The sequence below is a fragment of the Bos grunniens genome, chromosome 11 (assembly GCF_055505025.1).
Source record: "Bos grunniens cultivar Pamir isolate PY7600 chromosome 11, Bosgru_T2T1.0, whole genome shotgun sequence".
In the NCBI taxonomy this organism is placed as follows: Eukaryota; Metazoa; Chordata; class Mammalia; order Artiodactyla; family Bovidae; genus Bos; species Bos grunniens.
In genome coordinates, this window is record NC_141175.1 from 70,154,702 (window position 1) to 70,179,630 (window position 24,929).

At 38.7% G+C, this 24,929-nt stretch overlaps 1 protein-coding gene across 17 annotated transcripts in view; it reads right to left on the reverse strand.

The window, feature by feature from the left end:
• The window catches only part of EML6 (EMAP like 6), a 288,242-nt gene that overhangs the window by 95,694 nt on the left and 167,619 nt on the right, over window positions 1-24,929 (reverse strand). For all 17 annotated transcript variants that reach the window (XR_015136910.1, XR_015136907.1, XR_015136911.1 and 14 more), the window contains 5 exons: window positions 12,430-12,597; window positions 11,363-11,469; window positions 4,887-5,005; window positions 2,782-2,968; window positions 109-214 (listed from right to left, as the gene is read on the reverse strand). Coding sequence is in view for 9 of the 17 variants with exons in the window: in XM_086326872.1 (XP_086182998.1) it covers window positions 109-214; window positions 2,782-2,968; window positions 4,887-5,005; window positions 11,363-11,469; window positions 12,430-12,597 (687 nt within the window). In the remaining 8 variants the exon portion in view is untranslated. The remainder of the gene's footprint in view (window positions 1-108; window positions 215-2,781; window positions 2,969-4,886; window positions 5,006-11,362; window positions 11,470-12,429; window positions 12,598-24,929) is intronic.

A 24,929-nucleotide genomic window follows, 5' to 3' on the forward strand; every position in this document is an offset into this window, starting at 1 on the left:
ACTAAACCAAATAAAAGGACTCAAAAAACCCAAAGTAAATGTGGTACTGGCATACTGGTCTGCTTCCCATCAATCTGTCAGTGACTCTGGCGGCAAACGGGTGCTTACCTGAGAAATCAAGAGCACACACCCCTCTCTGATGTTGTCCTTTCAACAGTGACAAACATTTTAGAGTCTGCGTGTCCCAGACATGAATAGCTGCATCTCTTCCAACCTTAAAAGGATGAGTGTTATTAACAACTTATAAATTATAATAAAAGTGATTTTGTTCCTTAGAGTCAAGTGCTGCTCAGAAATCAAACCCCACATATGCAGAGAGCAGGAAGACCCTGGGAAATATTCTGGTCCGACTCCACTGCTTCTCAGAAGAGGAAGCTGAGGAACCAAGAGTCTAAATGTCTTGATGGCTCCTAGCAGAGCCTGACCTGGTGTATGGCTCCCAGTTAAGGGACATTTAAGACTCTAGTTTGAATGTCTTCTGGGCTTTGTTCTGTCAGTTCTATCCTTCCATTCCCTCCTTCTCAACTCTACATGATTCCACTCCTTAATCAAAAAACACAGCTGTTCGTTTTCATGACACTGTCTATCCTAAGAGCTCTTTTACTTGCCCCGATTACCTACCCATCTCAAGGAGGCCTGGCCCTACTTTTACCCCTGGGAAGTGAAAGTTTCAAGGCTTAACTCTGTCATTAAGTGGCTACTCCTCAAGGGGACACAAGCTTCTATCACACCAATTCCCAATAACAGATAGAACTGTACCACTAAATTGCTTTTCCTCACTTATAATGGTGGTGGTGGTTTAGTCGCTAAGTTGTGTCCGATTCTTGCGACCCCATGGACTATAGCCCTCCAGGTTCCTCTGTCCACGGGATTCTCCAGGCAAGAATACTGGAGTGGGTTGCCATTTCCTTCTCCAGGGGATCTTCCCAACCAAGGAATCGAACCTGGGTCCCCTGTATTGCAGGCAGATTCTTTACCGACTGAGCTACAAGGGAAGCTGCCACACTTATAATACACAGGGGAAAAAAAATTCTTGTTGGGTATGATGACTCTAAAAGGAAAAATGGGACATGAAGTCATGCATGTAACTCAGCAGAGTCCACCCAACTCTCACACTGGCCTGTGGAGGCCCAATTACCCCAGGAGAGGGTACTGGCATACTGGTCTGCTTCCCACCAATTACAGTGTAAAGTATGGTGGATCCTCAGGGGTTTAGGTAAAGAACCAATCTCTGGTTTTTCTTTCAAAGGAAGGATGTTAAATACCCATGAATCAGGAATCATCTGTTTCTAAGAAAGACAAAAAAGGGGCAGGGGGCAGGAAAGAGTGAAAAGGCAAAGCAGTGATCAATTACTTATAAAATTAATGTCAGCTAAGACAGAATAGATGATCTAATTTACAGTTGGAAGAGGAGCAAATCATGTTTAACTTAATGGCTCTTTCCTTCTGGGGGATTGTAATCCTTTTACAAATAATATAAGAGCTATGAACTCTTTCCCCACCAAATGCACATTTCTGGGGGCTGACTCTCTACATATCTCAGTTTCATCCATGGCTATGAACAGCAGGCTATAAAGCCTATTCAAAGACTTCTACCTCCTGTCAAGTCTCAGAAATAGTTTGTTGTCTCATGTTAATCTTTGAGCCTCATAAAAGTGAAAGGGAAAGGGGAAGTCAGTCAGTTGTCTCTGACTCTTTGCGACCCCATGGACTATATAGTCCATGGAATTCTCCAGGTCAGAATACTAGAGTGGGTAGCTGTCCTTCTCCGGGAGATCTTCCCAACCCAGGAATCAAACCCAGGTCTCTTCATACCAGTAGTTTTTCTTGGAATTTGCCACTCTGATGTTGAGGATCAGGTGAAGTATTTCCTACAGTTAAAAGCTCATGATAAAACCAAATAAAAATGCAACTTAAACACTGGTAGAAAAGAGCACAATACTGAAAATACTGTTGACAATACTACTGCTTTACCAGCAAGATTTGAGTTTAACAGATTCTTTGTTTGCTGAATTGAACACAGAGCTCTGTTTTGAGCAGCTTTTCACTTATAGACTCAATCCAAAGTTTAGGCATTCCAAGATGGTTCAGATAAAATTTAGTTTTTTGAAGGCTAAAATATAAAATAATGAATGAGCCCAAATTAATATAACTTTAAGTTCTATGACAATAACTATACACTAGATGTTACACTGGTATTAAAATATGGTTTATTCAGTAAACAGTTTTGAGTACCTAGGATATACTGAGTTCAGAGTAAGGAGGTAAATATAGTAAGACTTCATGGAACTTATATTATTTTAGTTTCACCTAATCCTATTCACAGATTTCATCATGTCAGAATAAGAATCCCTCAAAGGCTTCCCAAAAGTTCTGGTATGTATTGGTTGATTTTCCCACCATCATGAAATGATCCTGTATTCACTGCACCTTCAAATTCCTGTGCTGTGCTAAGTCGCTTCAGTCATGTCCGACTCTTTGCAACCCTATGGACAATAGCCTGCCAGGCTCCTCTGTCCATGGGACTCTCTAGGCAAGAAGACCGGTGTGGGTTGCCACGTCCTTCTCCAGGGGACCTTCCCAACTCAGGGATGGAACCCCAGTATGTATGGGTTGATTTTTCCCACCATTATGAAACGATGCAGCATTCACTGCACCTTCAACTTCCTACCTCAGGTTTATTTCTACCAAGTGTTTCTTGAGTTTCTTATGTGTAAACTGAGTTCGAAACTAAATCCTCTCTCTTCAGCTAAATCTGCATCTTACAGGGGAGATATATACCTGCCCAGTGGCCACGTAGTCCTTCACTGGATGAATGGTCAGGCTGAGAATGTCATCGTCGTGCCCCAGGTACAGCCTCTGCGAGTGCTGCTGCCTATTATACACAACAGCAACTGCAGCAATGTGATAGACCACTTCTCCAGCTTGTGTGTAGAACAGATTGTTTCTACAATCGTAGCCTCTGTAACTGAACCACAGGTCCCAGAAACGCACATAAGCAGTGAATGTACACAGCAGAAGTTGTGAGAAGATAAAGTCAACATGCTAACAAGCACACGGACAAGCAGAACCCCGGTGTCTCCACAGTTGCCTGTGACAGCGATCTTCAATGAGGGAATGAGGATCTCTGAAGGCAAGCGATGACTTTCAAAGGGGCAAATGGACATTGGTAATTTTAACAGAATTTGCTTCCATATCCTCGGCTACCATATGTGCTTTCTCTTAAAACTGACCAGTCTGAGAACACACCTGTGATGAGGGGTGGGTTTTCTCTTCCCACTTCCCGTTTCCTAACTGCCTTCCTCCCAGTTTAGGAAGTCAGTCCTCTCACTCATCTGGAATCTCACTATGGTGTGCTACCTTCGAATGTCGAACCTTCCAGGGACACCAAAACAATTTTTTGCTTTTAACAAAATTGAAAAGTGATTTAACTGAATTGTCAGCTGATGGATCATTAAATTACATTTTTGCGTGATAGATCAAAATCACAATCTATATTTTTGGCCTGTAACTCAAGAGGAATTTAAAGAATTGATTACCATTGCTGTGATAAAACTGCCTCTATTCTCATATACTTAAATAAGTAGATATGAGTAAGTTTTCTTAGTGCTTACATTAAAAAGTGCAAAATTGGAATAGATAAAATGCTAAACTGTATTACCATTTAGCAATAAGAAATATATATGCACATATGTCTGAATTCATTGAAAAAATTCTATCTTAATAAATATTCTTTCCAATAAAAATTTTTAATAACTGTTTATCAGAATTTATACTATCTTTATGTTGATTTGGCCAGCTATTTATTATTAATATTAATAGTTATAATGATAATTAAATCCAGAAAAAAATGTGTTAATGCTAAGAGCAGCACTGTCCAATAGAAATATTATGTAAATCACATAGGTAATTTAAAATGTTATAATTGCCACATTAGAAAATGAAAAGAAACAGATGAAATTTATCTTAAGAATATTTAACCCAATGTGTCTAAAATATTATCATGTCCACCTGTAATCAATATAAAACATTTTAATGATGTGTATACTTTTTTAACATTAAGTCTTCAAAATCTGGTGTCCATTTTCTATATACAGCACATCTTAATTCGGAGAGGTCACATTTCATGTGTTCACTGGCTACAAGTAGATACTGTATTGGAGAGCATAGAGTTAGAGAGTTATGGTCACAGGAAATTAAATTTAATTTGAACTGATAGGTATGTTTTTTCCTTGTTGAAGTTAAGACAGGGTGATCAATAAAAGACTTACCAGCATAAAAATAATACATTAGGGTAAAATTCTGTGGGAGAAGTAGAACAGAAATACGGGTTCATGTATTTTTTAAACTGATAATGATGGAAATCAAATGTCTATGGCATTTAGGTTCCATTGGAGCCATTTATAATGTGAGCCATAAATACTGTGAGTATTTATAAAATACTAGATATCATACTCTTTTTACAAGCATTTAAGCTTAGGTTGAAATAATCTTCGATGTCAACTTAAAGTGTGGAAAGTTGCACATGATTTTCAAAATTCAAAATTATTAAATAATTTAGGATCAAAAGTGTTTCAGAGAAAGGTTGTCCTGGGAAAGCCAAGCTGAATGAAGGAAGCAGGAGTTATGGAATGAAGGAAGCAGAGATGGAGAGAACGAAATGAAATAACAAGGAGTGACAGTAACACATGTATCACGAAAGGACATGAAGCATGAAAAATCTAGACACGCACACTGAGATGGACACAGAACACTGAGAAAACTGGACGGGGAGTCATGGTTAAAATGTTAAGCACAAGTAAGCGCAAGGTGGAGGGGAGAGCCGGCCTGAAGAGGGCAGCACTGAGAAGGATGACAAGCTGATAGGGATGGTGACAGTCACCCACCCGTGTATGAACTGCAGTTTCAGGCTGTCCTCAGGAGCCTTTTCTCGTTTGAGGAAGGGCACTGCGTGGTTTTTCTCTTTACTTTGTTGCTTTAGCTGAGGTAGATCTTCTTTGTAAACCTTCATGGGTAACAGAAGCACTTAGTGAGAGACTCTTCAGGTTTCAAATACATAAATATCTTGGCATTCTCAGGAAATCTTTAATTGCAGGAAATCAAGTTTTTGAAAACATTAGAAATTAAAAGTGGTCACAAGAGAAAAAGAAGGGCATTATATAATGGTAAAGGGGCCAACTTATTGAGAAGATTTAACAATGGTAAATATTTATGCAACTGACACCATCTAACTCTGCAAAGCATATATTAACAACTAAAAGAAGAAATAAATATCAATACAATAATAGTTGGGAACCGTAAAATCCCACTCTCAACAACCGGATTGAATATCCAGAGAATCAATAATGAAACAGATTTGAACAATACCACAGGCTAAAAGAAGAGATACTTTCAAACTCTGGTGCTGGAGAAGACTCTTGAGAGTCCCTTGGACAGCAAGGAGATCAAACAACTCAATCTTAAAGGAAATCAACCCTGAATATTCATTGGAAGGACTGATGCTGAAGCTGAAGCATCAAAACTTTGGCCACCTGATGTGAAGAGCCAACTCACTAGAAAAGACCCTGATGCTGAGAAAGACTGAAGGCAGAAGGAGAAGAGGATGACAGAAGATGAGATGGTTAAATGGCATCACTGATGCAATGTACATGAACTTAGGCAAACTCTGGGAGATGGTGGGGGACAGGGAGGCCTGGCGCGCTGCAGTCTGTGGGGTTGCAAAGAGTCGGACGTGACTTGGCAACTAAACAACAGACCAAATATTCTAACAAATATGAAACATCTCACTTATCAGCAGCAAAATACACGTTCTTCTCAAGTGCACAAGGAACATTTTCTAGGACAGATAATGTTAGACCACAAAACAAGGCTCAATAAATTTAAAAAGACTGAAATTATATCAAGTATCTTTTTCTGACCACTATTGTATGAAACCAGAAATAAGTATGGACCTAAAAGAAGCAGAAGATATTAAGAAGAGGTGGCAAGAATACAAAGAAGAACTATACAAAAAAGATCTTAATAAGCCAGATAACCACGATGGTGTGATTACTCACCTAGAGCTAGACATCCTGGAGTGTGAAGTCAAGTGAGCCTTAGGAAGCATCACTACAAACAAAGCTAGTGGAGGTGATGGCATTCCAGCTGAGCTATATCAAATCCTAAAAGATGATGCTGTGGAAGTGCCGCACTCAATATACCAGCAAATTTGGAAAACTCAGCAGTGAACTGGATAAGGTCCGTTTTCATTCCAATCCCAAAGAAAGGCAATGCCAAAGAATGTTCAAACTATTTCACAATTGCACTCATCTCACACACTAGCAAAGTAATGCTCAAAATTCTCCAAGCTAGGCTTCAACAGTACATGAACTGAGAATTTCCAGATGCTCAAGTTGGACTTAGAAAAGGCAGAGGAACCAGAAATCAAATTGCCAACATCCGTTGGATCATAGAAAAAGCAAGAGAGTTCCAGAAAAACACATACTTCTGCTTTACTGACTATGCTAAAGCCTTTGACTGTGTGGATCACAACAAATTGTAGAAAATTCTTAAAGAGATGGGAATACCAGACCACTGACCTGCCTCTTGAGAAATCTGTATGCGGGTCAAGAAGCAACAGTTAGAACTGGACATGGAACAACAGACTGGTTCTAAATTGGGAAAGGAGTATGTGAAGGCTGTATATTGTCACCCTGCTTATTTAACTTATATGCAGAGTACATTATGCGAAATGCTGGGCTGGTTGAAGCACAAGCTGGAATCAAGATTGCTGGGAGAAATATCAATAATCTCAGATAGGCAGATGACACCACCCTTATGGCAGAAAGTAAAGAGGAAGTAAAGAACCTCTTGATGAAAGTGAAAGAGGAGATTGAAAAAGCTGGCTTAAGACTCAACATTCAAAAAACTAAGATCACAGCATCCGGTCCCATCACTTCATGGCAAATAGATGGGGAAACAATGGAAACAGTGACAGACTTTATTTTCTGGGCTTCAAAATCACTGTAGATGGTGACTGCAGCCATGAAATTAAAAGATGCTTGCTCCTTGGAAGAAAAGCTATGGCCAACCTAGACAGCATATTAAACAAGCAGAGACATTACTCTGTTGACAGAAGTCCATCTAGTCAAAGCTATGGTTTCTGCAGTAGTCCATGTATGGACGTGAGAGTTGAACCATAAAGAAAGCTGAGCACAGAAGAATTGATGCTTTTGAACTGTGGTGTTGGAGAAGACTCTTGAGAGTCCTTTGGGTTGCAAGGAAATCAAACCAGTCAATCCTAAAGGAAATCAATCCTGAATATTCACTGGAAGGACTTATGCTGAAGTTGGAGCTCCAATACTTTGGCCACCTGATGTGAAGAACTGACTTATCGGAAAAGACCCTGATGCTGGGAAAGATTGAAGGCAGGAGGAGAAGGGGACGACAGAGGATGAGATGGTTGGATGGTATCACTGACTTGATGGACATGAGTTTGAATAAGCTCTGGGAGTAGGTGATGGACAGGGAAGTCTGGTGTGCTGCAGTCCATGGGGTCGCAAAGAGTCAGGCACAACTAAACTACTGAACTGAACTGAGAAATAAGTAACAGGAAGAAAGCTGAGAAAGTCACAAATAAGTAGGAATTAACACACTTCTGAACAACTAATGGATCAAAGAAGAAATTAAAAAGGAAATTTTTAAAAATCTGACAGAAATGCAAATGGAAACACAACATACCAGAACTTATAGGATACAGCAAAAGCATATCTAAGGGGAACATTTGTAGCTAATAAACATATCCATTAAGAAAAAAGATACATTTCAGATAAAGAACTTAGTATTATACATCAAGGAGCTAGAAAAAAGTTTGGACTTAGTTTGGACACGAAGTCCAATGTTAGAAGAAAGGAAATAAAAGAGATTAGCACAGAAATAAATGAAATAGAGAATAGGAAAACTGTAGAAAAGATTAATAAAACTAAGAGTAGGTTCTTTGAAAAGACAAATGAAATTGAGAACATAAGACTGAATTTTACTTCTTCTAGTTAGAACTGGACATGGAACAACAGAATGATTCCAAATAGGAAAAGGAGTACGTCAAAGCTGTATATTGTCACCCTGCTTATTTAACTTCTATGCAGAGTACATCATGAGAAATGCTGGGCTGGATGAAGCACAAGCTGGAATCAAGATTGCTAAGAGAAATATCAATAACCTCAGATATGCCAATGACACCACCCTTATGGCAGAAAGTGAAGAAGAACTAAAGAGCCTCTTGATGAAAGTGAAAGAGGAGAGTGAAAAAGTTGGCTTAAAGCTCAACATTCAGAAAACTAAGATCATGGCATCTGGTCCCACCACTTCATGGCAAATAGATGGGGAAACAGTGGAAACAGTGGCTGATTTTATTTTTTGGGGCTCCAAAATCACTGCAGATGGTGACTGCAGCCATGAAATTAAAAGACTTGCTTGCCCCTTGGAAGGAAAGTTATGACCAACCTAGACAGCATATTAAAAAGCAGAGACATTATTTTATCAGCAAAGGTCCGTCTAGTCAAGGCTATGGTTTTTCCAGTAGTCATGTATAGATGTGAGAGTTGGACTATAAAGAAAACTGAGCACAGAAGAATTGATGCTTTTGAACTGTGGTGCTGAAGAAGAATCTTGAGAGTCCCTTGGACTACAAGGAGATCCAATCAGTCCATTTTGAAGGAGATCAGTCCTGGGTGCTCATTGGAAGGACTGATGTTGAAACTGAAACTCCAATACTTTGGCCACCTGATGCAAAGAGCTGACTCAGTTGAAAAGATCCCGATGCTGGGAAAGATTGAGGGCAGGAGGAGAAGGGGACGACAGAGGATGAGATGGTTGGATGGCATCACTGACTTGATGGACATGAGTTTGGGTAAACTCTGGGAGTTGGTGATGGACAGGGAGGCCTGGTATGCTGCAGTTCATGGGGTCGCAAAGAGTTGGACATGACTGAGCTACTGAACTGAATGAACAAAGCTAAGCTGAAGTATCTTTTAAATCACTGGGATTTAAAAGAATTTTTTTGAAAAATTCTGCTATTATGTTTCTTAATTTATATCCAGATAATATAGTTACTTCAGATAAATAGGAAAGGAAATTATTAAATAAAATTATCAATAAAATATAATTTAAATATTTTGTTATAATTTCTTCTAGGCAGGAAATCTCTTGATTATTCAGACATGTAAAATGTGGCCTTGCAAATCATGGTGATCACTCTTGGGAATTATCCTTCTTTCATGACCCCATGAACCTTCCAGATCAGACTTGGATATAGAGTAAAGCTCTTGGACTAATCTAGGACCTAAAATATGCTGTTGACTGGGATAACATTCCCTATAATTTAAATGTGGATAAAAATCCATCTTTTTTCTACAATGTACTTATGCCCTACTATCAAGAGATAAAAATTTGATATATTTAAATGAAATTTAATTCAATCAAACTACAGTACAAAAAATCATGAAAATATTATAATAAAGCTCTTATTTAGGGTTTGACCAAAAATTGTTCTGAAAAAAAGGAAGTCAAGAGATATCTCACTTCTGCCTTGTGTATTACAGATGCAATGAACAAAGCTTTTAAAGTCTAATGATAATTATTCATCTGAATTCAGATGCTTTCATCAGCTTATCAACTACTTTAGAGAACTGAATTCTAGTCTCGGCGTTGCTACTGCTTATTTGAACAAGTCTCATAACTTCTGTGGGCCTCAAAGTCCCATCTGTAGAACAGACATCCAGCTCAGGAATAACTCAGGAATCAAATTCAGACAACATGAATAAAATAACACAGGTGAAAACTTTAGAAAGTAAGATGTCAGGGAGAATATATAAATCTTAGGCATGAATTTCAATCAAGTCATTCCTTTTCATTCTTTTATGAGTACCATTTTATTAAATATAAACATCTCAACTAAAAAAATTGCTTTTGTCTTTCTTTTTTCTTTAAATTGTATGTTCATTTTGCTTTCCCCTTTCATTGTTCATTCCATTTCACCTTGATATTAGGGTATAATATTGTTTAATATTTTCATATTTCCATATTAATCATTTCCTTTAAAATCTTTATCTATAGCATAATATATTGCATCAATACACAGTCAAACTGATTTATTCTTGAAGTTGACCCAAGACATCAGTTGGACTCAGTTCAGTTCAGTTGCTCAGTCGTGTCTGATTCTTTGCGACCCCATGAATTGCAGCATGCCAGGCCTCTCTGTCCATCACTAACTCCCAGAGTTCACCCAGACTCACGTCCATCGATTGGACTACTTTTGTACTAATCTAATTTTTCAAACATTGAAAGCAGTGAGTGACAATTACGGGCTGGAAAAAAAGGCATCATCTGAAGTCATACATTCAGAGCTTATGTAGAGGCAAAGCTAAGTAGCACATAGAACGTGCATCTACAGAGAAGACCAGATCCACTTTTTTATTCTAACACTACAGGCAATATGGATGCGGGCAAAGTACTTAACCTTTCAGGGGTTACTGTGGGGTTGGATTTGGTGTACGTAAAGCACAGGACGTGGCCCCACAGAGATACTTGATACATGGCAGCTGTCATAGGCCTACGGTAAGTTTCCGTGGGCAACACTGACAGTTGCTATGTCTGAAATTTGAAATCTTATTCACTCTATGTTCATTTATGGAATCTGCTTCATATAGCTCTGTTAAATGACAAGGAAGAAAATAGAACCTCTAGAGTTATTACCATTAAGAAGGCGATACGTGTCCAGATTCCAGTGAAGGATTATGCATTTTAAAACACAGTTTAGCACTAAAATTAAATATCTATTTAAAAAAAATAGTACTCAATTAGTTGTAATTGTCCAACTTTTTTACCAAAGATGATTTCTGACTGGACAGATAATACACATCGTATTTGGGCTTTTACTTTAATTAAATGGATAATAGTCTCCATAAGTTAAGAGAGACACCATCACTCATTTGCAAACTACCATGCCTCCAGGGTCTCCTGTTCTATAAAGAAAATGCATGTTTTAATGATCTGCTGAGAAAAATGAAAAATCATGTAACTTACTTGCACATTTTTCTGTAATAGATATTTAAAATTTTTTAGCTGCTAGGAAAGCAGAAAACCCAAATTGTCGTGGGTTCTGGTTTAAAATTTGCTACTACCTTCTCCTTAAAATTTTTTTGCTGACATAATCAGTAAAAGCCTTATTTCAAATCTGTATTTAAAGATAAGAAGCAGGCAATTTTACTAATTCTTTTATTTTCTTTTGCCGAAGGACTAACTAATCTTAGTACAGTGTCTGATTTGAATGATATCGAGATTTGGGGTTATAAGGTATTTGTCATAAGGCTTCCTGTTTACTGACCTGGCGATCATAATTGATTTGAGTTTCTTGCTCAATATCAGAGTCCAACTCTGGCACGTCAGATAAATCCGAATCAGATTCTTCACTGTAGGAATCAGTACCACCGTCTGCAGAAATACCCCAAGAAACAAGCAGAAATTCTGAGACTCTTAATGGCTAAAAAGTTTAAAAATATTTTCTTTCTTCTATCCTACTGAGTTCAATAAAAATACACCATACACCATAATTTTCATTTGCTGTAGATTCTTAAAACATCTTTTTTCTTTCATCTTTTGGTTAAGTTTGGCATACCTCTCACCCTCTTTTTAGGAGTATTAACAGACTAGGGTAACTCCCCCCGCCATTTCCACACTTGTATTAGATAATGGATCTTTGGGTTTTAAATCTTGCTTTGAAAGAGAGAAAAGAGGAGAGGGGAGACGGGAAGGTTTTACCACAGAGGAAGCTGGGTCAGAAGGAAATTCAACCACTTATTCAGTAAAAATCCTCTTTAGCCTGTTAACATGACCACCAGGTGCTGGTAAGTGTCATGGTCAAAACTGCTGCAGAATCCCTCCCAATAAAAACCATTCCCTCACATAGTACATGGTCATTACTACTGAAAGTACAATAAATTAAAGGACCAACATATCCATTGACCTGGAACACAGCTGATCCTGACTGTGGATCATTCTTTGATCCCTATTAGGAAGGCGACTCCTATTCCAAATGTTACTTTGTCACCTGACCCAGCAGCCCCACCATCCATCAGAATTGTCCTAAGAAGACTGAAATGTATGTGTAGTATTATTTTCAAAAGTTATTTCTTCATGTAAACTTTAGACCTTCAGCTTTCATTTAGTATAAGCAAAATTCTTTGAAGGAAATTATCTAATTGACCCATATTCGATTGACCCATATCTCAAAACGTTTTTCTGTGTTTTTTTTTTTTTAATTTTTAAATTTATGGTAGGAATGAATTTTTCAAAATGGTTTAACTCTTTATCTTCAGAAGAGATGTCAGGCCATTACATGAAATTTTTATTGAAAAAAAAAAACAGATGTTGAAACATTATTACTGGTTTTACCCTGGGGTGCGGTTTCCAGCAGGCCATTGCTGACACCTTCTGGAATAAATCTCCACTGGAAAACTGAGTGGTCAGCCCCTCCTGTGCTTAATACCCACTGAAAGTCATGAGACCAGCGGACATTTGTAACATGTGCAGAATGGCCCACATACTTTCTAAATTTGGCTCCTGAAAGACATTATTGAGAAGATTAGTTATGGGAAAAAAAAGAACTTGTTGGTTAAAAAATTACATTCCTATTTAAATACACTAGAAAATATAATCTTCAGTCTTATATATAATACATAAGTGAATGTTTCAAAAGATATGTCAATCATTCTAGCATGGATTAAGCTAAGACTAGGTCTTAAAATCTGAGCTCTGTTTCTAAAGACACATCTGAACCTGTTCCAAATAACACCTACTGCTTCACTGATTCTGCAAATAAAAGCTAAAGAATAAAAATCTTACACATTCTTACTTAAGTATGAGATACAACAGGCAATCCTTTACAATTGGGAAACAGAAATAACTCTGAAGGGGGAAATGTTAAGTTATTGTTTGGGGTCATACGATGTAGAGTTGGGAGAACAAAACTTTTTTCTCTTAAATTGATTACTTTTACTCAGTGAACACCATCCCTGGGTAGTAAATGCAATAGAAAAGCTTTGTGAACTGATATTTGGCACTGAATTACTGAAGAAAAGTCTCCAGTGTACGGTCCATACACAGCAGTATAAAGGCACTCATGGAAATAAGCAAGGTCCATCTTATCATGTGGGGGCCTAGAACCCCAAAGACTGTGGGATATTTCCAGGGCCCACAAGCACCCCATCCCTTCTTCAGAAACACTTCTAGCTATCACAGTCCCTCTAAGTGGCATCTCTTTAATGGGGGAAAAGCCACCTGTTTAACTATCACGTGCTTAAAATTTAAATACACACTGGGGAGATAGTGATTTAAATTTATAGGAAGCCAAAAATGGCTGCTACATGTTATTTTCCTGAGAGCATGTTCTGACCAGGTGGGGTTTTAAAAGACAAAGGGGGATGCTGCCACAGAAGGGGAAAGGAAGGACTTGAGTCTCAAAAGCAACCTTGCCCATTACAAGGAGTTTCCTAAATCAGTTTAAAGAGATTAGACTGTTAATAAAGTCAAACAGATTCCAACTCTGATCTGGAGATGCCGGTTGATGATAATTCAATAATTATAAAGTAAACACTTTCTCTCCACATCTCAGTAGACCTTGCTGGGCTATCCCTTGCGGCCTTGACCTTTACATCTTCCTTAGACAGGATTTAACCCATCTCTTTGGAGCTGTTTTAAAAATGCCCACAATTCTAAAAACATCAAACTCATAGAAAAACATGGTAGATTTGTAGTTATGAGGAGGTAGGGGGTTGGGGAGATGGTGAGATGTTGGCCAAAGATATACTTTCAGTATGAGATGAATAACTTCTGGGGAGCTATTATACAGCATGGTGACTGTATTTAATAATACTGTCTTATATATTTGACAGTGGCTAAGAGAGCAGGCCTTAAATGTTCTCAGCATGTGTGTGTAAATGACTGAGGTCATGGATATGTTAACTCACCTTAAAGTAGTGATCATTTCACAACATTTACATACATGAAATCACCATGTTGTACACTTTAAACATATACAATGTTATTTGTCAATTTTATCTGAATAAAGCTGGAAAAATATGTCCACAAATTATTTGATACAAATCAAAACAAATAGACTGTCAAAAGTAAAGGTGTGTGACATCCAAGAGGAGGTTATAAAAGACACTACGGATGCATCCTTGCTCTTTCCTGGATCTCTAGATACCATGTGATGAGGACAGCCAAGCAGCTCAGGGAGAGGCTCACATGGCAAGGAACTGAGGCCTTCTGCCAAGAGCCAGATGAGGGAACATCTTGGAAGAGGATCTTTGGCCTCAGTCTAGTCTTCAGATGACTGTAGCCTCATGAGAGACCTGGAACTAGAATCATCCAGCTAAGCTGCTCCTGAATCCCTGACTCCCCAAAACTGTGAGATAATAAATGATTATTGATTTAAGCTGCTAAATTTGGGAGGGGGATAATTTGTTATACAGCCATAGCTAGCTCATACACCCTTGGTAGGCTAGAACTAGAACTTTCAAACATTAGTGTCATCAAATTTGTTGTTTAGTTGCTAAATAGTGTCTGACTCTTTTGTGAGCCCATGGACTGTAGCCTGAGGGGCTCCTCTGTCCATGGAATTTCCCAGGCAAGAATACTGCAGTGGCTTGCCATTTCCTACTCCAGGGTATCTTCCTGACCCAAGTATCGAACCTGTGTCTCCTGTACTGGCAGCCAGGTTCTTTACCACTGAGCCACCAGGGAAGGCACCAGTGTCATCAATATTCAGGCCTTATTTCTCTGATCTTCCTTCCTGTCCTCTTTCTCCCTCGCTTACTTGGCTCTAGTCTCGCTAGCCTCTCTGCATGCCAGGCCCTCTTCTGCCTCTGTCTTTTGCGCTTGTGTTCAGTCTGGAATGCTCTTTCCCTGCATCTCTGAATGGCTGGCTCCCTCCCCTCTTTCAGGTTTCTAGTCATATGAACCTGTATCAGTGAGCCCTGCTTTGGCCACTCCTGCTTAAAATAGCAACAACCTACTGCCCCCCGTGAGCACTACTCCCACTGTGTGCCTTATTTTTCATCACAGCACTTCTCACCAACAGATGTGTTTTTATTATTTTGTTTATTGACTATGTCTCCTCAGTAGGACAAGAGCTCCAGGGATTTCTGCTGGACCTATCTCCAGCCTCTAGAATAGCATTTAAATATTTATTGCATACATGAAGGTCACATCCATCCGTTCCAAGGTTTTCCTTAAGACACTGAGTGGCTGTACAAAACCTCCTGGACCCTAAGGAAGGCTCATCCCTCAGCTCTCATCTCCTCTCTATTGATTCTTTCTCCTTGGCTTTAAACATGGTTGATAATCCCTTGACTGCCAAACATTCAGTTCCAGCCCTGACTGAACTCTCTCCAGAGTGTTGACGGCTTGTGTGCAATGCCCACTTGGATGTCTAATAGTTGCTTCAAACTTATCATGGACAAACCAGGAGCTTACCCTTCCCTTCCTACTCTGTTACCACCATAACACGCATACACACACACACACACACACACACACACACACACACACACACACACACACACACACACTTTTACTTTCATTTTCCCGTCTCTGTAGATGGCACTAGCATTCAGCCCATTGATCAAACCTAAAATTTAGGAGTCATCCTCAATCCCTCTCTTTCCTTCTATTCCCACTCCCAATCCACGAGTGTGGTCTTCAGGTCTAACTTTACATTGTTTTCTAGGCTCAACCACCTCTCTTCACATCCGTTCCTGACATCTTTGTCCAAGTTACATCCTCTATCACTCAGGCTCTTGTGATAATCTCTACTTGAAGCCTCCTCTTCACTATTCCACTCCACACAATATCAAAGTGGTATTTTAAAAACATAAATTGGTCATGTCACTCTTCCACTTAAAATCTCAATAGTTTTCCATTGCACTTAGAATAAGACCCACATTTCTAACGGTTGCTTTAAGGCCCTTCATGCCTGGCCCCACTGCCCTTCCAGCCTCGCACTGCACAACTCTCCCATCGTTGGTCAAGCTCTAGTCATGCTGATCTTTCTCTTCTTGCATCAAGCTCATCTAAGCTCTACTGAAGGTCAGAACTTTTCCTTCCAAGGTCTACTGTTTCTGCAACTCAAGTCTTACAGTATCCAGGAGACCTGGCATAGGAGGTGATTGTTCCAGGACTCTGGTGTGTGTGTGTGTGTTAATCTGAAGGATTAACAGAAGGGTAGCACACAAATGAAACATGGAGATCCTCAGCCTTGAGCCTGCCCTTGCAGGGGTAGATGCCAAGGGTGTTAAGATATGACAAATGTCAATAAGCAAGGCTTTGGATTTTATCTTATGTCAGTGTCTGGGGGTTGATGGTCAAACAGGATGTTGTCTACATCAGGGGTCCCCACCCCCAGGCCACTGGGCTCATACCAGTTCACGGCCTGTTAGGAACCAGGCTGCACAGCAGGAGGTAAGCAGCGGGCAAAACTGAAACTACTTCCCCCCTACCACAGTCCTTGGAAAAATGGTCTTCCACAAAACCAGTCCCTGGTGCCAAAAAGGTTGGGGACTGCTGGTCTAAATGACATCATGGAAAATTATCAGTAACGACCCTAATTATATTAAGATTTAATAACTGTCAAAATGAGGAAAACAAATTGGTTCTGCTATATAACAATAATACAGTGAAAGTGTGAAAGTGAAAGTCGCTCAGTCGTGTCCCACTCTTTGCAACCCCATGGACAATACAGTCCATGGAATTCTGGAATACTGGAGTGGGTAGCTTTCCCTTCTCCAGATCCTCCCAACCCAGGGATTCAACCCAGGTCTCCTGCATTGCAAGTGGATTCTTAACCAGCTGAGCCACCAGGGAAATCCAAGAATACTGGAGTGGGTAGCCTGCCCCTTCTTCAGCGGAGACCCAGGAATCGAACCGGGGTCTCCTGCATTGCAGGTGGATTCTTTACCAACTAAGTTATCAGCAAAGCCAACAATAATACAAATTGTAGTCATTTTCATTAGCCATAGAACATTTATGTCTAATTATTATGAGAGAGAATACTATGCTCATATAATTGTAAATGTCAATTAACTTGATTGTGAGTTTTATTTAATCACAATGGAAAATTATAATGTTTGCTCAGTCTCCATACTCTCTCACAGTCATCAGCCCCTACTCTTATTTGCCTGTTCACAGGTTCAAAAGTTGGGGGAATACTTGTCACTGGTACCTTGGTTAAAGGAAGACAGTTGTACCAACTATCACCATTCTCATCAGAAACACTGTTATAAACTACTCGGTTGGAAGTTTTGGCACAAGAAGTCCATGAGAGGCCTAAATGACTTGAGGCAAAATTACAAGATGTATAAACTCTGTATCAGGAAAAGTAGAACAAGTCAATTTGCCATGAGGACACGGATACTTCTGCAGATTGTGGGTGGGTTTTATTACTCTCACCTACTGTCACTCTGGCTGTCAGCCTCTCCTTGTTCATTCAGATGTCTTCTCTCTGCAGATTGTGGGTGGGTTTTATTACTCTCACCTACTGTCACTCTGGCTGTCAACCTCTCCTTGTTCATTCAGATGTCTTCTGGCCCCCTTCATCCTCAGGGTGGTTTTATAATAAGAATATCTCATTTTGACAAGTAGCAGTACTCACCATACCTCCCACCTCACCCCTCCCCTTCCTAATAAGCAAACCCAAAGTCTACATTTCCATTGCTATTTTGCTAAACCCAATCCACCCTACAAGGCTCAGTGATACATAAAAAATATCAACTCTCACTGGATTGTCAAGTCCTGATACTTGAGGCCAACAGTATTGTTTCTGACCCTCAAGATGTTTCTTCTGAATGCTGATATTCCAGATACCTTCTGGTTAGTTAACTTCTGCAAGTACGTTACTCAATCTAACAAGACATGCCCTATTACTCAAAAGACCCGTTAGGGTGAGAGAGAACAGTTTGAATTAGGCATGTTGAGGTAATGCTGTGCCTTGAGCATTTAATTTTAAAAAATTTTTTGTATCAAACAGACCTAAATTCTACTTTCTTCATTTCTTTAAAAAAATTGTTTTTAATTGAAGGATAATTGATTTACAGAATTTTGTTGTTTTCTATCAAACCTCAACATGAATCAGCCATCAGTTCAGTTCAGTTCAGTTCAGTCGCTCAGTCGTGTCTGACTCTTTGCGACCCCATGAATTGCAGCACGCCAGGCCTCCCTGTCCATCACAAACTCCCGGAGTTCACTCAGACTCACGTCCATCGAGTCGGTGATGCCACCCAGCCATCTCATCCTCTGTCGTCCCCTTCTCCTCCTGCCCCCATTCCCTCCCAGCATCAGAGTCTTTTCCAAAGAGTCAACTCTTCACATGAGGTGGCCAAAGTACTGGAGTTTCAGCTTCAGCATCATTCCTTCCAAAGAAATCCCAGGGCTGATCTCCTTCAGAATGGACTGGTTGGATCTCCTTGCAGTCCAAGGGACTCTCAAGAGTCTTCTCCAACACCACACTTCAAAAGCATCAATACCAACTCTCACACCCATACATGACCACTGGAAAAACCATAGCCTTGACTAGACGGACCTTTGTTGGCAAAGTAATGTCTCTGCTTTTGAATATGCTATCTAGGTTGGTCATAACTTTCCTTCCAAGGAGTAAGCGTCTTTTAATTTCATGGCTGCAGTCACCATCTGCAGTGATTTTGGAGCCCAAAAAAATAAAGTCTGACACTGTTTCCACTGTTTCTCCATCTATTTGCCATGAAGTGATGGGACCAGATGCCATGATCTTCGTTTTCTGAATGTTGAGCTTTAAGCCAACTTTTTCACTCTCCACTTTCACTTTCATCAAGAGGCTTTTTAGTTCCTCTTCACTTTCTGCCAAAGGTATACATATATCCCCTCACTTTTGAACCTCCCTCCCATCCCCCCTCCACTACCACCCATCTAGGTTGATACAGAGCCCCTGTTTGAGTTTCCTGAGCCATTCAGCACATTCCCATTGGCTATCTATTTTACATATGGTAATGTAAGTTTCCATGTTACTCTTTCCATACATTTCACCCTCTCCTCCCCTTTCCCCATGTCCATAAGTCTATTCTCCATGTCTGTTTCTCCATTGCTGCCCTGTGAATGAATTCTTCAGAACCATTTTTCTAGATTCCATGTATGTGCGTTAGAATACGATATTTACCTTTCTCTTTCTGACTCACTTGACTCTGTGTAATAGGTTCTAGGTTCATCCACCTCATCAGAACTGACTCGAATGTGTCCTTTTATGGCTGAGTAATATTCCATTGTGCATATGTACCAGAACTTCTTTATCCATTCATCTGTCGATGGACATCTAGGTTGCTTCCATGTTCTAGCTATTGTAAGTAGTGCTGCAATGAACAATGGGATACATGTGTCTTTTTCAACCCTGGTTTTCTCAGGGTATATGCCTAGGAGTGGGATTGCTCGGTCATACGGTAGTTTTATTGCTAGTTTTTTAAGGAATCTCCATACTGTCTTCCATAGTGGCTGTATCAATTTACATTCCCATCAACAGTGCAAGAGCATTCCCTTTTATCCACACCCTCTCTAGCATTTAGTTTATAGACTTTTTGATGATGGACATTCTGACTGGTGTGAGGTGATATCTCATTGTGGTTTTGATTTGCATTTCTCTAATAATGAGTGATATTGAGGATCTTTTCATGTGTTTGTTAGCCATCTTTATGCCTTCTTTGGAGAACTGTCTGTTTAGGTCTTTTTCCACTTTTTGATTGGGTTGTTTGTTTTTCTGGTATTGAGTTGTATAAGCTGCTTGTATATTTTGGAAATTAATCCTTTGTCAGTTGTTTCATTTCCTATTATTTTCTCCTATTCCAAGGGTTGTCTTTTCACCTTGCTTATAGTTTCATTTGCTGTGCAAAAGCTTTTAGGTTTAATCAGGGCCCACTTGTTTACTTTCATTTTTATTTTCATTACTCTAGGAGATGGGTCATAGAGGATCTTGCTTTGATTTATGTCATCGAGTGTTCTGCCTATGTTTTCCTCTAAGAGTTTTATAGTTTCTGGTCTTATATTTAGGTCTTTAATCCATTTTATCTTTGTGTATGGTGTTAGGAAGTGTTCTAATTTCATTCTTTTACATGCAGCTGTCCAGTTTTCCCAGCACCACTCACTGAAGAGGCTGTCTTTGCCCCACTGTATATTCTTGCTTCCTTTGTCAAAATTAAGGTACCCATAGGTGCATGGGTTTATTTCTGGGCTTTCTATCTTGTTCCATTGGTCTGTACTTCTGTTTTTGTGCCAGTACCATACTGTCTTGATGACTGTAGTTTTGTAGTATAATCTGAAGTCAGGAAGGTGATTCCTCCAGCTCCATTCATTCTTCCTTCTCAAGACTGCTTTGGCTATTCAGGGTCTTTTGTGTTTCCATATGAATTGTGAAATTTTTTGTTCTAGTTCTGTGAAAAATGCCATTGGTAATTTGATAGGGATTGCATTGAATCTGTAGATTGCATTTGGTAGTATAATCATTTTCATAATATTGATTCTTCCTACCCAGGAACATGGAATATCTCTCCATCTGTTTATGTCATCTTTGATTTCTTTTGTTAGTGTCTTATAATTTTCTCTGTACAGTTCTTTTGTCTCCTTAGGTAAGTTTATTCTTAGATATTTAATTCTTTTTGTTGCAATGGTGAATGGGATTGATTCCTTAATTTCTCTTTCTGATTTTTCATTGTTAGTATATAGAAATGAAAGTGATTTCTGTGTATTGATTTTGTATCCTGCAACTTTTCTAAATTCACTGATTAGCTCTAGTAATTTTCTGATACGATCTTTAGTGTTTTCTATGTACAGTATCATGTCATCTGCAAACAGTGAGAGATTTACTTCTTCTTTTCCGATTTGGATTCCCTTTCTTTTTCTTCTCTGATTGCTAGGACTTACAGAATTATGTTGAATAACAGTGGTGAAATTGGACACCCTTGTCTTGTTCCTGATCTTAGGGAAGATGTTTTCAGTTTCTCACCATTGAGGACGTTTGTATATTGCCCTTACTCTGTTGACATAGGTTCCTTCTATGCCCATTTTTTGAGGAGTTTTAATCATAAATGGCTGCTGAATTTTGTCAAAGGCTTTTTCTGCATCTATTGAGATGGTGATATGGTTTTTATCTTTCAGTTTGTTAATATGGTATATCACATTGACTGATTTGCATATATTGAAGAATCCTTGCATTCCTGGGATAAACCCAACTTGATCATGGTGTATGAGCTTTTTGATGTGTTGCTGAATTCTGTTTGCTAAAATTTTGTTGAGAATTTCTGCATCTATGTTCATCAGTGATATTGGCCTGTAGTTCTGTTTTTTTGTGTGTGTTGTCTTTGTCTGATTTTGGTATCAGGGTGATGGTGACCTTGTAGAATGAGTTTGGAAGTGATCCTTCCTCTGCAATTTTTTGAGAGTTTTAGAAGGATGGGCATTTGCTCTTCTCTAAATGTTTGATAGAATTCTCCTGTGAAGCCATCTGGTCCTGGGCTTTTGCTTTTGCTGGGAGATTTTTGATCCCAGCTTTGGTCTCAGTGTTTGTAATTGGGTTGTTCATAATTTCTATTTCTTCCTGGTTCAGTCTTGGAAGATTGAACTTTTCTAAGAATCTGTCCATTTCTTCCAGATTATCCATTTTATTGACATATAGTTGTTCATAATAGTCTCTTATAATCTTTCGTATTTTTGCATTGTCTGTTGTAACCTCTCCTTTCTCATTTCTAATTTTGTTGGTTTGATTCTTCTTTTTTTCTTGATGAGTCTGGCTAAAGGTTTTTTGATTTTGTTTATCTTCTCAAAGAACCAGCTTTTAGTTTTATTAATCTTTACTATTGTTTCTTTAATTTATTCATTTATTTCTGCTCAGATCTTTATTATTTTTTTCCTTCTACTAATTCTGGGGGTTTTTTGTTCTTCTTTTTCCAGTTATTTTAGATATAAAGTTAGGCTATTTGGTGTTTTTCTTGTTTCTTGAGGTAGGATTGTATTGCTATAAACTTCTCTCTTAGGACTGCTTTTGCTGCATCCCATAGGTTGTGAGTTTCTGTGTTTTCATTGTCATTTGTTTCTAGAAATTTTTTAATTTCCCTTTTGATTTCTTCAAGAACCTGTTGGTTATTCAGAAACATGTTGTTTAATCTCCATGTGTTTTTGTTTCTTACAGTTTTTTTCTTGTAATTGATATGTAGTCTCATAGCATTGTGGTTGCAGAAGATGCTTGATACCATTTCAATTTTCTTAAACTTACAGAGGTTTGATTTGTGACCCAAGAAGTGGTCTATCCTGGAGAATGTTCCATGTTCACTTGAGATGAAGGTGTATTCTTCTACATTTGGATGGAATGTCCTGAAGATACCAATGAGATCCATCTCACCTAATGTATCATTTAAGACTTGTGCTTCCTTATTAATTTTCTGTTTTGATGATCTGTCCATTGGTGTGAATAGGGTGTTAAAGTCTCCTACTATTACTGTGTTACTGTCAATTTCTCCTTTTATGTCTGTTAGTGTTTGTCTTATGTATTGAGGTGCTCCTATGTTGGGTGCATAGATATTTACAATTGTTGTGTCTTCCTCTTGGATTGACCCCTTGATCATTATGTAGTGTCCTTTCTTATCTCTTATAATCTTCTTTATTTTAAGGTCTATTTTGTCTGATATGAGGATTGCTACTCCAGCTTTCTTTTGCTTCCCATTTGCATGGAATATATTTTTCCATCCTCTCACTTTCAGTCTATATGTGTCTTTAGGTCTGAAGTGGGTTTCTTGTTACACAGCATATATATGGATCTTGTTTTTGTATCCATTCAGCCAGTCTGTGTCTTTTGGGTGGAGCATTTAATCCATTTACATTTAAAGTAATTATTGATATATATGTTCCTATTGCCATTTTCTTGATTGTTTGGGGTTGATTTTGTAGATCTTTTTTCTTCTCTTATATTTCTTGACTATATAAGTCCATTTAATATTTGTTGTAAAGCTGATTTGGTGGTACTGAATTCTCTTAACTTTGCTTATCTGAAAAGCTTTTGATTTCTCCATCAATTTTGAATGAGATCCTTGCCAGGTACAGTAATCTTGGTTGTAGATTTTTCCCTTTGAGTACTTTAAATATATCCTGCCATTCCCTTCTGGCCTGCAGAGTTTCTGCTGAAAGATCAGCTGTTAAGCGTATGGGGTCTCCCTTGCAAGTTTCTTGTTGCTTCTCCCTTGCTGCTTTTGATATTCTTTCATTTAGACTTTGTTATTTTGATTAGTATGTGTCTTGGTGTGTTTCTCCTTGGTTTTATCCTGTATGGGGCTCTTTGTGCCTCTTGGACTTGATTATTTCCCTTTTCTGTGTTGAGGAAATTTTCAACTATAATCTCTTCAAAAATTTTCTCATACCCTTTCTTCTTCTCTTCTTCTTCTGGGACCCCTATAATTTGAATGTTGGTGCATTTGATATTGTCCCAGAGGTCTCTGAGACTATCCTCAGTTCTTTTCAGTCTTTTTACTCTATTCTGCTCTTCAGAAGTCGTTTCCACCATTTTATCTTCCAGCTCACTGAATTCGTTCTTCTGCTTCAGATATTCTGCTATTGATTCCTTCTAGAATATTTTAAATTTCAGGAATTGTGTTGTCTCTGCGTGTTTATTCTTTAATTCTTCTAGGTCTTTGTTAATTGATTCTTGCATTTTCTCCATTTTGCTTTCAAGGTTTTTGATCATCTTTGCTATCATTATTCTGAATTCTTTTTCAGGTAGTTTGCCTATTTCCTCTTCATTTATTTGGACTTCTGTGTTTCTAGTTTGTTCCTTCATTTGTGTAGTATTTCTCTGCTTTTTCATTATTTTCTTTTTAACTTATTGAGTTTGAGGTCTCCTTTTCCCAGCCTTCAAGGCTGAATTCTTTTTTCCTTTTGGTTTCTGCCCTCTAAGGTTGGTCCAGTGGTTTGTCTAAGCTTCTTATAGGGTGGGATTTGTGCTGAGTTTTTGTTTGTTTGTTTTTCCTCTGATGAGCAAGGCTGAGTGAGGTGGTAATCCTGTCTGCTGATGATTGGGTTTGTATTTTTGTTTTGTTTGGACTTCCCTGGTGGCTCAGACAGTAAAGCAGCTGTCTACAGTGCGGGAGACCCAGGTTTGATCCCTGGGTCAGGAAGCTCCCCTGGAGAAGGAAATGGCAATCCACCCCAGTACTATTGCCTGGAAAATCCCATTGACAGAGGAGCCTGGTAAGCTACAGTCCATGGGATTGCAAAGAGTCGGACATGACTGAGCGACTTCACTTTCTTTTCCTTTTTTCCTTTTGTTTAGATGAGGGGTCCTGCACAGGGTGTTATTGGTGGTTGGGTGATGCTGGGTCTTTGTGTGAGTTCTCACTATTTGATACTCCTTAGTGTTAGTTCTCTGGTAGTCTAGGGTCTTGGAGTCAGTGCTCCCACTCCAAAGGCTCAGAGCTTGACCTCTGGTCAGGAACAAAGATTCCACAAGTGGCTTGTTATGGCATTAAGTGAGATTAAAACAAAAATCCCAAAACAAGAAACCAAAGATGAACCCCAGACAAATGGCAGTTACAAAATCAGGCAAATAATAATTAAAATAATAGATATACACATATACATATACACCTATGAGCAAAGTCAAAACAGTCCAACAAAAATAAAGTAGACTGACCTGGCAAACAAAGGAAATAAAAAATTATATTTACCAGTTAAGAATAAAACTAACTAAAGCACAAACTGGAAAATAAAATTAAAGCAAGGTGCCAAGTGAGGAATAAAGTAATGAAAACAAAACTAACATACATGTTGAGAGGAAAGGAAAGAAAGAAAAGAAAGAAAGAAAGAAAAGATATGCAAAGTTAAATAGAGGTAGA